The sequence below is a fragment of the Alosa pseudoharengus genome, unplaced genomic scaffold (genome assembly GCF_046254945.1).
Source record: "Alosa pseudoharengus isolate Yale_2024_CS ecotype anadromous, Long Island Sound unplaced genomic scaffold, YU_APseudo_1.1 YU_APseudo_1.1_scf_8, whole genome shotgun sequence".
Lineage (NCBI taxonomy): Eukaryota > Metazoa > Chordata > Actinopteri > Clupeiformes > Clupeidae > Alosa > Alosa pseudoharengus.
Window position 1 is genome coordinate 6,198,473 of NW_027468870.1, and position 17,167 is coordinate 6,215,639.

The 17,167-nt window shown below is 45.1% G+C and overlaps 1 protein-coding gene across 2 annotated transcripts; it reads right to left on the reverse strand.

The window, feature by feature from the left end:
* Nucleotides 1–237: 237 nt before the first annotated feature.
* macroh2a1 (macroH2A.1 histone) lies at nucleotides 238–15,730 on the reverse strand. 2 transcript variants are annotated; one of them, XM_076273843.1, is made up of 9 exons: nucleotides 15,519–15,730; nucleotides 13,915–14,109; nucleotides 13,514–13,620; nucleotides 12,031–12,225; nucleotides 11,494–11,601; nucleotides 7,756–7,855; nucleotides 1,998–2,087; nucleotides 1,209–1,383; nucleotides 238–506 (listed from the first exon to the last, which is right to left on the reverse strand). In XM_076273843.1, exons 2-9 carry the CDS (start codon nucleotides 14,084–14,086, stop codon nucleotides 341–343), a joined length of 1,113 nt encoding a protein of 370 aa, XP_076129958.1. In that variant the 5' UTR covers nucleotides 14,087–14,109; nucleotides 15,519–15,730; the 3' UTR covers nucleotides 238–340. The 2 variants fall into 2 exon arrangements, with proteins under 2 accessions (XP_076129958.1, XP_076129957.1); XM_076273842.1 differs by lacking the exon at nucleotides 7,756–7,855 and adding an exon at nucleotides 6,259–6,349 and having other exon boundaries at nucleotides 15,519–15,722.
* Between the last annotated feature and the right edge of the window lie 1,437 nt (nucleotides 15,731–17,167).

Genomic DNA, 17,167 nt, shown 5'->3' on the forward strand with positions numbered 1-17,167 from the left:
ATCTCAGGCATCGCTTGAGCAGCTACGCATCTAACCCAGCCGAATTCTACTCTCGACTTTGGACGAATGAGGTGGCGACACATCATCTATTATGACGTATCATGCAGATCTGGTAACCCATGCAGGTACCCACTAGCATACCATATGCCAGGACCAACAGCAATGAGAAATGTTTTGGGGAAAACAACAAAAACAGACCTTCTGCCAATGGCTGCTTCTCAATAAATTCTGTTTAGCAAAACTTCAATAAACCATTTTATATTTGTCATTTAAATTATTACAGTATTTATATAATTCATAAAATTGCAAAACAAATCAACAAAAAACATATAAAACGGCCTCAGTTTCCCTCAAGCTTGGCCATCTCCTGCACGTAGGTGCCTATGCTCTCGCTGTCGAACAGCACGAAGTAGACCGTCTTGATGGAGGAGGACATGGTAGACACAAAGTAGCTGGAGATGGCTTTCAGGATGAGCTGTGCCGCAGTCTGTTTGGGGAAGCCGTTCCTGAGAGAGGGAGAGATTGACAGAGAGGGCGTCACACAATCACATTCACACATACTAACGCGTGTTGTAGTTAATGCAGTTGTTACCAAAGCCTTAATAACAAAAAGAAAAGGAATATCACGCAGAATTACGTAAATGAAGTTGGATGCTATACCAACATTAAAGGAGAATTCCTGGGGGCCTGAACATAAGGGCTCATGAACATGCCCCCAGAGTGTAGCACTGTAGCTGCCTGGCAGCTGTAGCTGTTGGCTGCAGCAACTCGAGCTAGGTAGCACTGATTGTTTTTGGGTTTTTTCGTACCGACAGTTCTCTTTGACCTCGAGAAATAGAGACCTTTGTGAGAAATCGCCGGAATTCTCCTTTAAGGGAGTCTAAATGCAAAGACACAGGGGACATGACATGAATGGTTTTCATGTGTTATTGAAAAATGTACATTAACATTACACTTACACACCCACCTTAGTACTGTAGGAAAAAACTCACACACACACACCACCTACCTGCCGCTGCCGATACACATACACTTACACAGTGTTAGAAACTCACACACATGCACACACACGCCTGCTGCCAATGCGCAGACATTACATATCCGCCTTAATGGTGTTAGAAACTCACTCACACACACACTCACACACCTGCTGCTGATACACATACACTTGCACATCTGCCTTAATAATGTTAGAAGCACAGACACACCTGCCGCTGCCGATGGAGGGGAAGGCGATGGACTTGAGTTTCTTCTCGTCGGCGAGCGCCAGGCAGTTCTTGACCGTCTTGTCCAGCAGCTCCTCACAGCGGTCGGAGCCCCAGGACGGACTGTTGCAGTGGATCACAAACTTAGCGGGGAGACCGAAGCCTGCCGTCAGCACCGCTGCATGGATGCACAGAAAGGGGGAGAGAACAGGAGAGAAAGAAAGGAATAACATGAACAGAGGTAGAAGAAGAGAGAGAGAGAGAGAAAGAGGGGAGGAGAAGAAGGAAGCAGAGAGTAAGCGCAGAGAAACAAAAAGGTATCAAGAGAGGGATAGAGAACAGAGAGGGAGAGGAGTGGAGAGAGAGAACAGAGAGGGAAAGGAGTGGAGAGAGAGAACAGTTGTATTGGCTTTTCCTGCCGTTCCTCTACACTGTATGTCAGGGGTTTTCAACTGATTGTGAACCAGGCACCACCACTGAATAAAAATACTGATTCCCACATTGCAGCTACATTACTGAATCCATGGTTAGGGACCACCAGCAATGTCCTCACAGACCACAAGTGGGCCGCAGGACCACCGGTTGAAAACCCCTGCTCTATGCTGTATTTGGACTGTACTCTGTGTAGAGCTGAGTAGCCCTGATGTGGCCTGCGTCCGCTACGGGACAGATCTGGCCCTGATGTGGCCTGCATCCGGTACAGATCTGGCCCTGATGCGGCCTGGGCGAGGCACTGGTAGAGCTCTAAGGGCCGTGTTGTGTGTGGTGTGGTGTGGTGTTGTGCTGCAGTACCTCCGGCCACATCCAGGGGGCCGTTCTTCTTGCGGAGCTCAGCACACGCCTCAGACAGCTCCTTACCACCCTTCTGATCCAGAGCGTTTCCTACAGGGAAACACATACACCGCTGCCATGGATACAAGCCTGCGCGCGCACAAACACACACACACACACATATGCTCATGCGCACACACGGTCCAGCAGGTTCTGTGTCACCATGGCAACAAAGTGGCACAGAAGCACTGCAAAGGTGTATATGGGAAAGCCTGTAACTATGGGCGCACACACACACACACACACACACACACACACACACACACAAGCCAACCAATCACCAAACTAACTATTATATGTATCCATCCACACATTTAGGGTCACATTGCTCCTGAGGTTTAAAAACAAGTGGAGTTTTGGTCTGAAACTAGCCAGCCTGATCCCCAGACAGCAGAACAGTACATGCAAATCCCTTTGCAAATACCACCAGCAGTCCAGTTGCCACTTGTTTGATGTTTGCTAAGATGTTGGCATCTTTTCTCATTACTGTTGTGCTGTATTATATGTGTGCAGGGTATTACGACCCAAAATACAGAACAACATGGCTACTGAACTGCTGGTTTAGCGGACCACATGACCATATTCCATCTTGATTAGTTTGATTAAACTAATCAAGTTGATTAAGTTGAGTTGATTAAGTTGATAGCAAATCCAGTTGCTCAGAAAAGCATACTTCCAAAAGTGGCATGCTATTGCGTCATGTTGCTTTAGCATGTTTTAATATGTGAAGGCAAGGTTATTACCCTTTGATCTGTCTGACTGACTGACTGCCTGCCAGAGCTCCGTAGCATGGAGCAGGCTCTTTTCTTTACCTCAGGTTAGGAGGCAAAGTTATGGTGCCATGGCTACAGCGGGCCCTGCAACACCCAGGAGAGGTGTGAGCTAGGAGGTAGGGCTACACAATAATCATTTGTTTTTAAAAATCGAAATCGCAATTTTAACTAATGCGATTAGCTAATTGCCAAAGGCTGGAATTAATCGTACAACTCACAGCTCTGCCCCAATTGTTAATCTTGTCACATCTATGATTTTTATATTGATGTCATATCCTCCTTGTGTGACAGACAGTGAAGTTCCCCTAACAGGAGTGCTGTGCTTCTCATGAAGTAGACATTCACACCAATCAGAAGTGGCTTAAAGCAAAATCTGGAGTATTGAACTAAAGCTTGACTTAAATTATATCACAAATAAAATTGCAATTGCAATGTCCGTATTTAGATATTTTCCCCATATTGTGCAGCCCTACTAGAAGGTGTGTTAGCTGACGTGTGTGAGCTTGCACGTGTATAAGCTAGGAGGTATGTGAGCTAGCATGTATGTTAGCTACGAAGGTGCGTGAGCTAGCATATGTGTGAGCTAGGAAGATGTGTGAGCTAGCACGTATGTTAGCTAGGAAGGTGTGTGAGCTAGCATATGTGTGAGCTAGGAAGGTGTGTGAGCTAGCATTTGTGTGAGCTAGGAAGGTGTGTGAGCTAGCATGTGTGTGAGCTAGCATATGTGTGAGCTAGTAAGGTGTGTGAGCTAGCATATGTGTGAGCTAGGAGGTATGTTAGCTAGGAAGGTGTGTGAGCTAGCATATGTGTGAGCTAGAAAGGTGTGTGAGCTAGCATATGTGTTAGCTAGCATATGTGTGAGCTACGAGGTGTGTTAGCTAGGGGTTGTGAGTGAGCTAGGAGGTGTGTTAGCTAGGGGTTGTGAGTGAGCTAGGAGGTGTGTTAGCTAGGGGTTGTGTGTGAGCTAGGAGGTATGTTAGCTAGGAAGGTGTGTGAGCTAGCATATGTGTGAGCTAGAAAGGTGTGTGAACTAGCATATGTGTTAGCTAGCATATGTGTGAGCTAGGAGGTGTGTTAGCTAGGGGTTGTGAGTGAGGTAGGAGGTGTGTTAGCTAGGGGTTGTGAGTGAGCTAGGAGGTGTGTTAGCTAGGGGTTGTGAGTGAGGTAGGAGGTGTGTTAGCTAGGGGTTGTGTGTGAGCTAGGAGGTATGTTAGCTAGGAAGGTGTGTGAGCTAGCATATGTGTGAGCTAGAAAGGTGTGTGAACTAGCATATGTGTTAGCTAGCATATGTGTGAGCTAGGAGGTGTGTTAGCTAGGGGTTGTGAGTGAGGTAGGAGGTGTGTTAGCTAGGGGTTGTGAGTGAGGTAGGAGGTGTGTTAGCTAGGGGTTGTGTGTGAGGTAGGAGGTGTGTTAGCTAGGGGTTGTGTGTGAGCTAGGAGGTATGTTAGCTAGGAAGGTGTGTGAGCTAGCATATGTGTGAGCTAGAAAGGTGTGTGAGCTAGCATATGTGTTAGCTAGCATATGTGTGAGCTAGGAGGTGTGTTAGCTAGGGGTTGTGAGTGAGGTAGGAGGTGTGTTAGCTAGGGGTTGTGAGTGAGGTAGGAGGTGTGTTAGCTAGGGGTTGTGAGTGAGGTAGGGGTTGTGAGTGAGGTAGGAGGTGTGTTAGCTAGGGGTTGTGAGTGAGGTAGGAGGTGTGTTAGCTAGGGGTTGTGAGTGAGGTAGGAGGTATGTTAGCTAGGAAGGTGTGTGAGCTAGCATATGTGTGAGCTAGAAAGGTGTGTGAGCTAGCATATGTGTTAGCTAGCATATGTGTGAGCTAGGAGGTGTGTTAGCTAGGGGTTGTGAGTGAGGTAGGAGGTGTGTTAGCTAGGGGTTGTGAGTGAGCTAGGAGGTGTGTGAGCTAGGGGTTGTGAGTGAGGTGAGGCTCTGCTCAATAGGAGCTGCCTCTGGGACAGACCCGGTTATTATGGTATGGCCCGAATTTGTTGTATCGGAACCGGATCAGGGCCCTGCCTCACAGTCAGCTGCTATTGGTCAATGGTTGTGCATGAGAGAAGGCATTTTGAGACTCTTATGAACACCCTTAGTCACAGCTCAAAGCCAGAACAGAGGATTTCAAAGCTGCAAAGCTGCAATTAGCTCTGATTTGCCACTGATTCTAAACATCTCACTGTGTGGACGTTAACACTAACAGGGTTACTTAATCGATAACAGTAACAGGGTTACTTAATAGTTAACAGTAACAGGGTTACTTAATCGATAACAGTAACAGGGTTACTTTTGGTGTTTTATTGTTGCAATATGGTAAAGAGTAAAACAATAGGGTAAACATTGCTACACCTAGATGATATAATTTACAGCCACATTGGTGAGATCTCAGTGTGAAGGTGTGCTAAAGAATAAGACACTGAGAGGAAGGGTGCTCATGGGAGATGTAGTTTGTATCATGTGTGACAGTCACAGACGGGCACGGTGGGGTGTACCAACTCCCATGAGACAGAGGGGGTCAGAGAGAGGAGAAGTGTCATGAATGATGGCTAAGCAGAATGTGGGTGAGGAGCACACACGATGGACACACACCCGCATGTTCTTCCTCTTCGTAAACATCCGCTCCAGTTCAATTAAGCAATAAGGCATGAGTGAGAGTGGGCTTGTTAAAGGGACACCAGGCAACGTTTTCGTGTTAATTACTCATCTTCGTAAGTCGGTATATGGTTAAATGACTCATTACAGGGCGAATGAAGACTATCTCGCCCGCCCCTACTGCCTGTAGAAAGAATATCCCGCTTGCAAGTTCAGCGTATCGTACCGCCGACCGAAGCAGGATCAGTTTACATCCTGCATCCACAGCACAGAGGCAGGCTAACGAAATGCTAGCGATTGTTGCAAACGTGTGTATAATGGCAGAGCCAGCGAAGAAGCAGCGAAAACCCTTGACGGAAGATGCAAAGAAAAGGAAAAGAGCTTCAGACCGAGCGAGGGGGAGTTTCGTAGAGAAAAAGCATCAGGCTTGCCTGGTGTCCCTTTAAAGCATGGTTCGGCTGTAGGCACAAAGCCGTCTGACAAATGCGGAGCATTTACAAGCTGCTAAGAGTCCAAGTGGTCGATGCCCTGATATATTGCCACTCATGATGACTTATGGAATGCCTCTCATCCAATTAGAAATTAAAAAATAGTTTGACCTGACCGTAGTGTTGTGTACAAGTCTATAAAGTGGATTCATTGCCATGATTCTAGAACAGTGTGTCTAAGATTCTAATGAATCTTACATCCAACAGCACAACAGGTCTGTTGTGGCTTTATCTTCACTTAACAGTTAAGACTTCACTCGAGAGCTTAGCATTTTTGTTATTAAATAGCCTATAGAACTTTGGTCTTTTTGGAGCAGGAGTTTGGAACAAGAAGCAGATGCATTGTGGGAAAGAGAGGTAAAGAGGCGGGGCATTTACCTACTTCCCCGCCTGTGTAGAGGCTGGCATTGGTGGGGTGGATTACGGCCTCGCTGTCGATGGTGGCAATGTCAGCCTGAACAACTTGTAACTACAAACAAGAACAACAATACAACAACAACAGGCAAACAAACATGGCGTGAGATACTGGAGTGAGTGAGAGATACACCAAACAGATGAGAACACAATGATCAACACACAGATGAGGAACAAATGCATACAGAGGGAGGAGAGAGAGAGAGAGAGAAGATGCTGGGAGAAAGTGAGAAAGGGAGGAAGAAAAAAGACAGATAGAGCAAACAATGGGATGAAAGAGGGGAGAGGAAATAAGAGAGAAAGAGAATATAGGACTTAGGAATATAGAGAGAGAGAGAGAAGAGAGACATGGGTAAAGAGAGAGAGAGAGAGAAGAGAGAGAAAGGGAGGGAGAAAGAGAGGAGAGAGAGAAAGGGAGAGCTGGAGAGAGAGAGAGTGATTCCTCCTTTCCCCTAGAGAGAGGGCTGAGGTGGGCACAGGACAGTTTCCCCTTCATGAGGATCTGAGGGAATCCTTGAAACACTCGGGAGCTCAGAAACACACCCTCCCACCACTCAACACCCCCTCACGGGACCAGGCTGTGGGCCTCAAACCTCACAATGACCGTTGGAAGTAATTGTGTGAAACTGTGTCGTGAGTAATATTTGTACGCTATTTTGATAGAAAGCCAAATGTATCCATGAAGGAGGATGTGACTTTCTGTGCGTTATTAGAGAGGAGAATCATTTGTAATGGGATCTAGGAAAACACTACCCTGGAGATCGAGAGTTCTTGCGAGAGCACAATTTGAATTTTCTCAGCGAGTCACTCTGGCAATCAGTAATGATGCTCATTACCCATGCCCTTGGAGCCGAGCTGCACCAATCACATTGGCGAGCTAAACAGATGACGACAGCTCTGTGACGTCAAAGTCCAGAATCAGTCAGTAAACATTGGTCATGGTGTTATCCAATTGTGTGCAGTGATATGCAAATGCATATTTGATGATATAAATTATATATTTCAAATGCATGCTTGGTGCCGCCCCTCGAGTTGGGCCATTTTCATTACTCATAGCCAGGCCCTAAATCTTTCCAGATTTGGATTGGTCTGAATTTCCAGGCAAGGAAAACCCATCACATGGTGAAATTTCACAAACTTAAGATTCTGATACTGGTATCCAGGATGTTTCTAGGCGAAGGTATCCAGGATATTGCTAGGATGGTACTCAGGATGTTGCTAGGGGACGTTAACCAGGATCTTGCTTGGATAGTTGATTAAAATGTCTCTTGAATTTCCCCTTGGGGATCAATAAAGTATCTATCTATCTATCTATCTATCTGTCACCATCCGGTGGACTTTCCCAGATCCCGTCACATTTAATCCATTCTTTGTGCTAAAGGAGTGTAAATAGCCCGTGAAGGGGTTATGATATTCAAGGATTCCTCAGGAGTTTCGTCTGCGGTCACCCCGCGGCCTCACCTAGGTCATCTTTAAGCTCAATGTCAGCACTGGTGGGGTTGATGACCCCCTCCACGTCAAAGCCAGCCAAGTTACTGAGCTCACTGTGAATGAGGTTCAGCTGCAAGACACCAGGGAGCACAAGCAGGAAGGGAAAGGAGCACAGGTTAAGCCAAGGAGAGAGCATCGTGCGCACACACACACACACACATTCAGTCAGACACACACACACACACATTCAGTCAGACACACACACGCTCGGTCAGACACACACACACACATTTAGTCAGACACACATACACATTCAGTCACACACACACACACACATTCAGTTAGACACACAAACACACACACATTCAGTCACACACACACACACACACACACACAGTCAGTCACTCACACACACACACACATTCAGTCAGACATACACACGCACACACATACGCACACACACACACACACACACACACACACACTGACACACACACACAAACACACGGAAAAGGGGTTGCAAATCAAAGTCAAACAAAATCTGATTGATCTGATTGAATCAAATTAACCCAGAATGAATCATACTCATTTCTATGAAATCAAATCATCGCAAAACACCTAATCAGAGCTACAACTGAGTTTCTACTATTTACAGCCTGGTTGCATCACCACATCCATACAAACACAGGAATCAACATAACAAATCCAACCTGACAGACAGACTTCAGCATGTGACTATAGACCGCATCCCCTGCAATAAAACCACATTACTTTCCACACTCAATCAACAAGCAGCCTTTTACCATTGTTTATTACATTTGTAATGATCTATGGCTCAGCTAGGCTAGGTAGTTTGTTGGATGGCTCAGCTAGGCTAGGTAGGCCAACTGTGATTCCACGCTGTTGTGATCAGATGAAGTTCACTGTGTGTGTACACACCAGTGCCATGGAGACCATCTCAGCCCAAGGCAGCCCAGCTGCCAGAGGACAGCCACACTGATGTGTTGCCAGATTGGGTTGAGTGATTTCCACCCAATCACATTCAAAAACCCGCCCTCTTCAGCAAAAAAACGCCCCAACAACGATTTTGTCATAGAGAACCATTTAACTCAAAATTATATTTGCCCGCCTAAAGCTTATTTCCCCCCGCATAACAAAGTCAAAAGAAGCCCAATTGGGCGGGCACCTGCCCAATCTGGCTCCCTAGACTCACAGTGAGATTCCCACTCATGACTGTGCTGTTACTATACTGTATCATATGTCAGCAGCACAACTCTGATTGCTGCTGTTATTATTCAGACTCAAGCCATGCTGATATACACTATAACAACAACTAACATTAACAACTAATTAACACTATTAACTAACACTATAGCAGAACTACTACACATTATAATAGCCTTTGTTGTGTGATATTTATTTCATCAGTGATTCAATGCAAAAATCAAGCGGCAGAAGTCAAGAGGAAAGTAACATGAAGATGAAGACAGATAATTTTGAAGAGCAGATAATCGACTGAATTCTGAGATACCGGTAATCCTCAGAGGCTGGAGTCAGCATTATATTCATTCAGTCAAACCATTTGCATAGTAAAATATCCTGCCTGCACACTGCTGTAGGCTGTAACTCAGCTGGTCTAGCATGTGACTATCGCCACGGTAAAAACCACAGGACCCCAGAGAAATGATTTAGATTTATTTTAACACCATGAGAGAGAAATAATGGAGTTGAAGAAGAGCTGCCTCATTCTTTAATAGCAGAAAGAAACAGTAAAAAGAAACCAAATATCACAGCCAAAGCTTTGCTACTGATTGTGTTGCATTCACACACCAAACAGCGGTGAGCCAAAGCTATGGCAGCAGCATGGGGTTTTATAGGGGAATGTTAGCTATATGTTAGGGCACTGGTCACCAACCTTTTTGAGCCCAAGATCCCTAACCTCGCCCTGAACAAAGGCAAGATCTACCTTGAAGCGTCAAAAGAAAATCAAAGCTAAAATACTTCCAATTTAAGGCCTTTTATTTAGGCAAATGTATCAGGCCAAAAATATCACATCCTCCACCCCTTTATACAGGCGTCAATGAGATAACAACACTTTAACATAGTCTTTACTTACATGATTTTGGTTTTGATTTTCTAATTGGAGTAAGTGTTTGTGACAATATGTCATGATAAATTTGATGTCTGATCGCTGTTTTGGTATGAAGCATCTTTCACGTAATTAATGCGTACTCTAGAAAGTGAAAGTAACCTAAGCCTAGGCCTACAATGCACTCCGTGTCTGTGCACGTCTGCAATCGATTACATTCTTCAAATGGAGAACAAATTCCTGATCGCTAAACTTTTGTTTTTTATTTTCTGTCAGTTAGCAGTTGATATAGAAGCACCTAACATAATTTGACTTCAGCGGTGACAAGTCCTGTTGAGAGAGAGAGAGAGAGAGAGAGAGAGAGAGAGAGCGCACCTGCAAAGTGGTGCTGTGCGCGTGTGTGTGTCTGCATGGGTTACGTTCGGTTCAAGTCAGAAGTTGGTTCGTCCGGTCCCGCATTCACGCTGCTCCATTATTAGATTAACGTTATCAGACAGCACTGTAAATGTATGCAGGAATTTCTCGCATTATGATGGCAAGGTCTTGAATAAATCATGCGCTATCCTATCCCACGCTGAAATGTAGGCTACGCCCTGTAAACGTTGGCGAACATGTGGGAATTTGGTGACTGTTTTTAATTGTCCTGTTATTCTCGGGATCTACTGGGCAAGTCTTAAAGATCTACTGGTCGATCGCGATCGACGGGTTGGCGACCACTGCGTTAGGGGTATGCTAGCTATACGTTAGCTGTATGTTAGGGGTACCGTATATAAGCTGAATGTTAGCTGTATGATAGGGGAATGTTAGATATATGTTAGGGGTATGCTAGCTATATGTACTTAGCTGTATGTTAGGGGTATGCTAGCTATACGTTAGCTGTATGTTATGGGTATGCTAGCTATACGTTAGCTGTATGTTACGGGTATGCTAGCTATATGTTAGCTGTATGTTTGCACAGACAACAAGCAGCATGGTACGGAGGAGTGGTGGCGGGATTAGCATGGTAGGGAGGAGGGGTAGCGGGATTAGCTGAGTGGCTCGCCAGGCTCTCAGTGTTAGCACTGCTGAGTGCAGAGACAGGTGTTTTTGCATTCACACACAACCACCATGCCTGCGTAGGGCGTTCCTGCAGAGCTTTACATACACTGCTCTGGGGACAAGCCTAAACACACACACACACACACACACACACACACACACACAGATGCTGTGTGTATGTCTGGGCGTGGCATGGGGTGTGTCTCTGACAGAATCCGGATGAATGAGTGTGTGATTTGCTTTGTCTGTACAAGGAGGGGTTATCTCTGCAGTGTACACACACTAACACTTATGTCAGCCTCTCCATGTAAAGAGAGCATATTCACACAGGCCACCGATGAGCACAGTGATTTCTACAGCTAGTTGGGTGACCTGTCTTGTTCCCCCATTCTCTCTCTGTGATAATGGCAGTGGGAGTAGGACAGGGTTGGGCTGTGTGCATGTGTGCAGTGCATGTGTAGCACTGTGTATTTATGTGGGAGTGGGAGTGTGGGTGCTTGTGTGAGAGAGCGGAATCCTGTGGGTGTGAGTATCTGTCAGTGAGCGTATGTATGTGTGCATGTACATATTGGTGTATGTGTGTGTAAATTAATGTGTGTGTGTGTGTGTGTGTGTGTGTGTGTGTGTGTGTGTGTGTGTACCTTCTGTCCCAGGAAGAGGCTCTTAGTGGAGAGGACGGTGAAGCTGCCGGCCGTTGATCCCTCTGTGGTGCTGTCTGCACTGGCTGCCTTACTCACCGCAGCCTGCCTCTGCCACACACACACACACACACACACACACAAATGCATGCACACACAAACGCACGCACGCACACACGCACAAACACACACACAGAAACACAAACACACAAACGCATGCACACACAGACACACACAAACACACACATACACATACATACACAGTGTAACCACATGGGATCTCAATTTATGCATGTTCCTCCACTTTAGGCTCCACTGGTAAACATATCTATTCTTTCCTTATTCATTCAGCTGATGCGGGACGTTGGTTAAAGTAGATGTTCATTATTACAGCTCCAATCTCCCCAGAGCAAGGGCACAATAGTGCCAGCCGGGAATTGAACCCACAACTTTCCTGGCTGTTGCATGCTAGCCCAGCTCCCTATAGCCACTACACTACCACTGCTCTAGAGATGTGCAGTCTCACTCAGGCCTCCATACCTTGGATCTGAGCGTGCCCTTCTTCCCAGCCATCCTCTTGGCAGCTGCTTTCTTGGCGGACATCTTGGACTTCTTGGTGGGCGGAGGGGTGATGACGGCCTCCAGCTTGCCCTTTGACCCCCGCTTCTTGGCCAGCAGCTCTGGGTGGATGTTGGGCAATACCCCGCCCGCTGCTATGGTAACGCCTTTCAGGAGCTGCGGAGAAAGGCAGTAGAGAGAACAGGAAAAGGTGAATAGGTAGAACAGGTAAATTGAATTCTATTCGCACATTACTGTACATGAGTGAGTGTGTGTGTGTGTGTGTGTGTGCATATTTCTGTATGCATAAGACTATATACTGACTTCATACACTGCATATGCACGATTACATATACCGCACTGTCTCCTCTACACAGTATCTGCTTCCCAACGTTTGCTTGGAAAAGCGCACTAGAGAACGGTACTCAAATGACTCAGTGCAAACTGCAGAGGTCTCTGATATATCTGATTCACCTGGAATGAGACTGTAGTTTCAACTGTTTTGCTTCTCGGTTCATCATGACTTGATGCTGAACACTCATTAGGACAGTTTCATTTGTGATATTAATTATGACAGACTACAGTAGATTCAGACAAAAGCTGTTGTGGTTCTTGTGTTTCATCGTTTCCTAAATAGAATGTCTCCTCTGAATGACAACCAATACTAAAGAAACATAAGATAAGAATACGATAAGAAGGGGTGGGGGGGTAGTAAGGGAGGTCGAGAGAGGGAGAATAACAGAGAGAAAGAGAGAGAGAGAAAGAGAGAAATACAGAGAGAAAGAGAGAGAGGGAGAAAGACAGAGAGAAAGAGAGAGAGGGAGCATAACAGAGAGAAAGAGAGAGAGAGAAAGAGAGAAATACAGAGAGAAAGAGAGAGAGGGAGAAATACAGAGAGAAAGAGAGAGAGGGAGCATAACAGAAGGAGAAAGAGAGAATAACAGGAGAGAGGAAGGAAAAGAGAGAGAGAGCGAGAGGGTGGGAGGTGTAACAGGAGAGAGGAAGGAAAAGAGAGAGCGAGCGAGAGGGTGGGAGGTGTAACAGGAGAGAGGAAGGAAAAGAGAGAGCGAGCGAGAGGGTGGGAGGTGTAACAGGAGAGAGGAAGGAAAAGAGAGAGCGAGCGAGAGGGTGGGAGGTGTAACAGGAGAGAGGAAGGAAAAGAGAGAGAGAGCGAGAGGGTGGGAGGTGTAACAGGAGAGAGGAAGGAAAAGAGAGAGCGAGCGAGAGGGTGGGAGGTGTAACAGGAGAGAGGAAGGAAAAGAGAGAGCGAGCGAGAGGGTGGGAGGTGTAACAGGAGAGAGGAAGGAAAAGAGAGAGCGAGCGAGAGGGTGGGAGGTGTAACAGGAGAGAGGAAGGAAAAGAGAGAGCGAGCGAGAGGGTGGGAGGTGTAACAGGAGAGAGGAAGGAAAAGAGAGAGCGAGCGAGAGGGTGGGAGGTGTAACAGGAGAGAGGAGGTGGCACAGACCTGATTGAGCTCCTCGTCGTTGGCGATGGCCAGAAGAATGTGCCGTGGAGTGACGCGCCCCTTTTTGTTGTCCCGTGCAGCATTTCCTGCTAGCTCCAGAATCTCAGCTAACAAAGAGAGGGATGGACACACACACACACACACACACACACACAGACACACACACACACACACACACACACACACACACACACACACAGACACACATAGATAAACACACACACACACACAGATACACACACACAGGCAGACAGACAAGGTTAACTCTTGATGCATTATTGATGTATTAATACATTTTTCCCACTAGATGGAGTAATGCTGTATGCAGGCGTATAACGTATAAACGCTTGTACACACACACACACACACACACACACACACACACAGTGCTTGTGTCTCACCTGTGAGGTACTCAAGCACTGCGGCCAGGTAGACCGGCGCTCCGACTCCGATGCGGTACTTTGGGAGACTCCTCTTGATGTAGCGCAGCATGCGGCCCACAGGGAAGATGACCCCTGCCTTGGTGGAGCGCGACGTCTTTGTAGTCTTCTTCTTACCCCCCCGACTCGACATGTTGCCCCCACAAGTCTCAAGATCTGCCCCAAAGAGATTGTGCGTATGGAGTGTATGAGGTCAGTAGTCTTATATATGTATACAGAAATATGCACACACACACACACACACACACAGATATACAGAAACACACACACACACACACAGTCAAGGACAAGACAAATCGACACAAACAGAAAACAATAAAATGACTCTCGTCTTGCACATTCTGTTTCATCAGCACTACAGTGGTCATCTGTCTATGACTACGCAGCCTGACTGTCTTTAAGTACCAAGCTGTGGTTTGGACTGTAATAAAAAAAGCTTGATGTGTCTTCCATGGCATGGCCTGACAGAGTAAATAGAATCTGAGGTGATGTTAACCCAGGTTTTAGGAGCCTCAATCGCTTAGCCAAATGAAGTCAAAACAAAGGCTCCTTTCTATAACTAAACCACATCTTTGAACTACCACCTGCTTTCTTATGCAGACAGGCAGGTTTCAGGAAGAACAGAAAGTTTGCATTAAGTTATGTAAACATGTAAAACAAACAGAGGGCCAATACAATGTTACACATACAGCCATCTGCATTAACTGTTCTGCACGTGTGTATGAGGAACGTTATGGACACTCATGCCAGAGTGGTTCCTCTCTGAGCCTACTTGAGTCAGATGATTGATTTACAGAAGGCGTCAGTGCTGGGATTTCAGAAACACCTCTCTGGATTAGTTTGTATGAAAACCCTTTTTTGTCAGATGGCAGAGGTTAAAGTGCACGGTCTTATCAATCCAGTTTACTCAAGAAAGACAATGCTCAGGACATGTCATGAACTCACAGTTTATATCTACTCAAAGTCTAGCTGATGATCAGGGATTTTACCATTAGTTATTGTTACTGAAGTACATTTTGAATGTAACCTCAGATGCATTCAGAAATGTTCATGATGTAAAAGCCAAGACAAACGAAGGACAATAGTCACTTCCATTTGATAGCACCTTTTAATTTAAGACGAATATTGGAAACTCCCGGCTGAATATTTTCAAACAGGCTACCGTCGCGAGAAGAGGCTGACAGGCAAAAATGAAAACGTGTGCACATCTTGTTTGTCAACAGAAAAACAACATTACCAACAAGGAGGAGAGATGTATCAGTATATTTCAACACATCAAACTGCGCGTCTTTTCACATGAAAACATGTCCTAAAGATTTACAGCTGTAAGTATTGTTTTGCTTTAAGGACCATTGAAAACGATAACTCCCAATTCAAACTGTCAGTTAGCTTAGTTAGTTAGCCATAACACTGACATGTCCTGAATGTTTTCAGGAGAAAATCTTCAAGTGCTATGTTTACAGAAGGACATGTTTACAGAATCGCTGAACGTGATTCAGGCGTTACAGTTTGTCAGTCGAAACATAACTACATTCAAATTAATAACCAACAATTAGGCTACTTACAGGACAGAGCTGGGCAATATGTCTCCTATCTCCGGGCTCGGCTGCCTGGTCTAGCCTACTGTACAAAACCAGACCAAGCAGAACAACTTCCCACAATCCACAGCGCTCCAAATTGTTGGTGGAGACTGGAGAGAGCAGCCAGGCGACGTAGGGAAGGCTGTGGCAATGCGCAGCACTGTTTGCTCCACTAAAAGTATGTGAACGACTCACAATCTGCCTCTTGCGTTTGATCAAAGAGGACAGTGACAGCGTACAAAGTCCCACCACACCAAAGAGCACATGACTCAACTGACACCTGCATTTATAGCACAGATAAGCCATCTACTCTACACAAACCACCGTGTCATGAAATTGCAAATTACACTCTTGTTGTTGAGAGCTTACTTCAAATTACAATAGATTAAAATAGTCAATAGTGATAGAGATAAATTATTACTTTATTTATTCGTTTTATATCGACGATTACTTATTTGGAGCATGAAGTAGTTTTTACTATAGCATAGCTGAACAGCGTAATAGCTGAACAGCGTAAATAAAGGGTTTTTAGGCTTTCAAGTCTTGTTCTTCTTTCGTTTATTGGCAGATTACATCGTTTAATTAGCTTTCAAGTCTCAGGCGAAGCAGCTTCATAAAACAAATCTCAGGCATGTTCAGACATGTTTTCCAAATTTGCATCACTGCATATTCACACCACACCAGTTAGTGATGCACCACCATTGGTTCCAAAGGTGTACAGTCTCTCCATGATTGGATATCCTTATATGATCTATTTGCACTCAGTCAGATACAAATTAAATATTTCAGTTGCATTTGTGTGCAAGAGCCAGACCTACACTAGACAGGTTATTTTATAGTTGCATTTTTCGCCTTTAATGGTAATATATTTTCCTCTTTCAAAATCTCTGCCCAATATCAGCTTTACGCACGTATTTGATAGGAGTCTGGGTTGCTGGGTAGGCTGGTAGTAAGAGCAGTTAAGGGTGTTTTGCCACAAGATGTCAGCAAAGAGGTGCAAACATCAAAACAGTAAGCTGTGCCAAGTGAGGTAATAGGCAGTTAGTTCAAAGGCGTAACTATACTTACAACTGCTTACAAACTAAATTGTTGCTTGTCACACAATTTTCTTAACATGTCTTTCAAACACCATAACCACACCAAATCTGCAAAACACTAATTCTCAGTGTTGAACTCAGTTTTCAATTTCCCAAAACACATTCAGCAAAAGACACATTGTTCTACCTAACACACAGAAATGTAGGAAGTAACTTGATTTAGTTATCAAAATGCCACACTTATTCACATTCAGTTCTCAGTGTGTCTATAGCCTACTTAAACACCATGCAATCATTGGCATATTATATATAATATTCCTGAATAGATTGTACCCTTCCATTTATTTCTAGGCCTAGAGGATTTAAATGTTCAGAACCAATGCAGATACTTTGAAATGAAAATTAATTGGACTAATGTTCTACAAAAAGGTGACGTAAAACCTTTGTCTTTTGTCCCCATTAGCTCAAAGTTGTTTTCTGTGCCTCCGGAAATGCCTTAGGAACGCACATGTTTGTTTCTGCCTTTGACAGGCCTGTAACCCTAATATGTAGAGTAACTACTTGGTTAACTATCCAGTCTCGTTGAGGCGTTGAAGG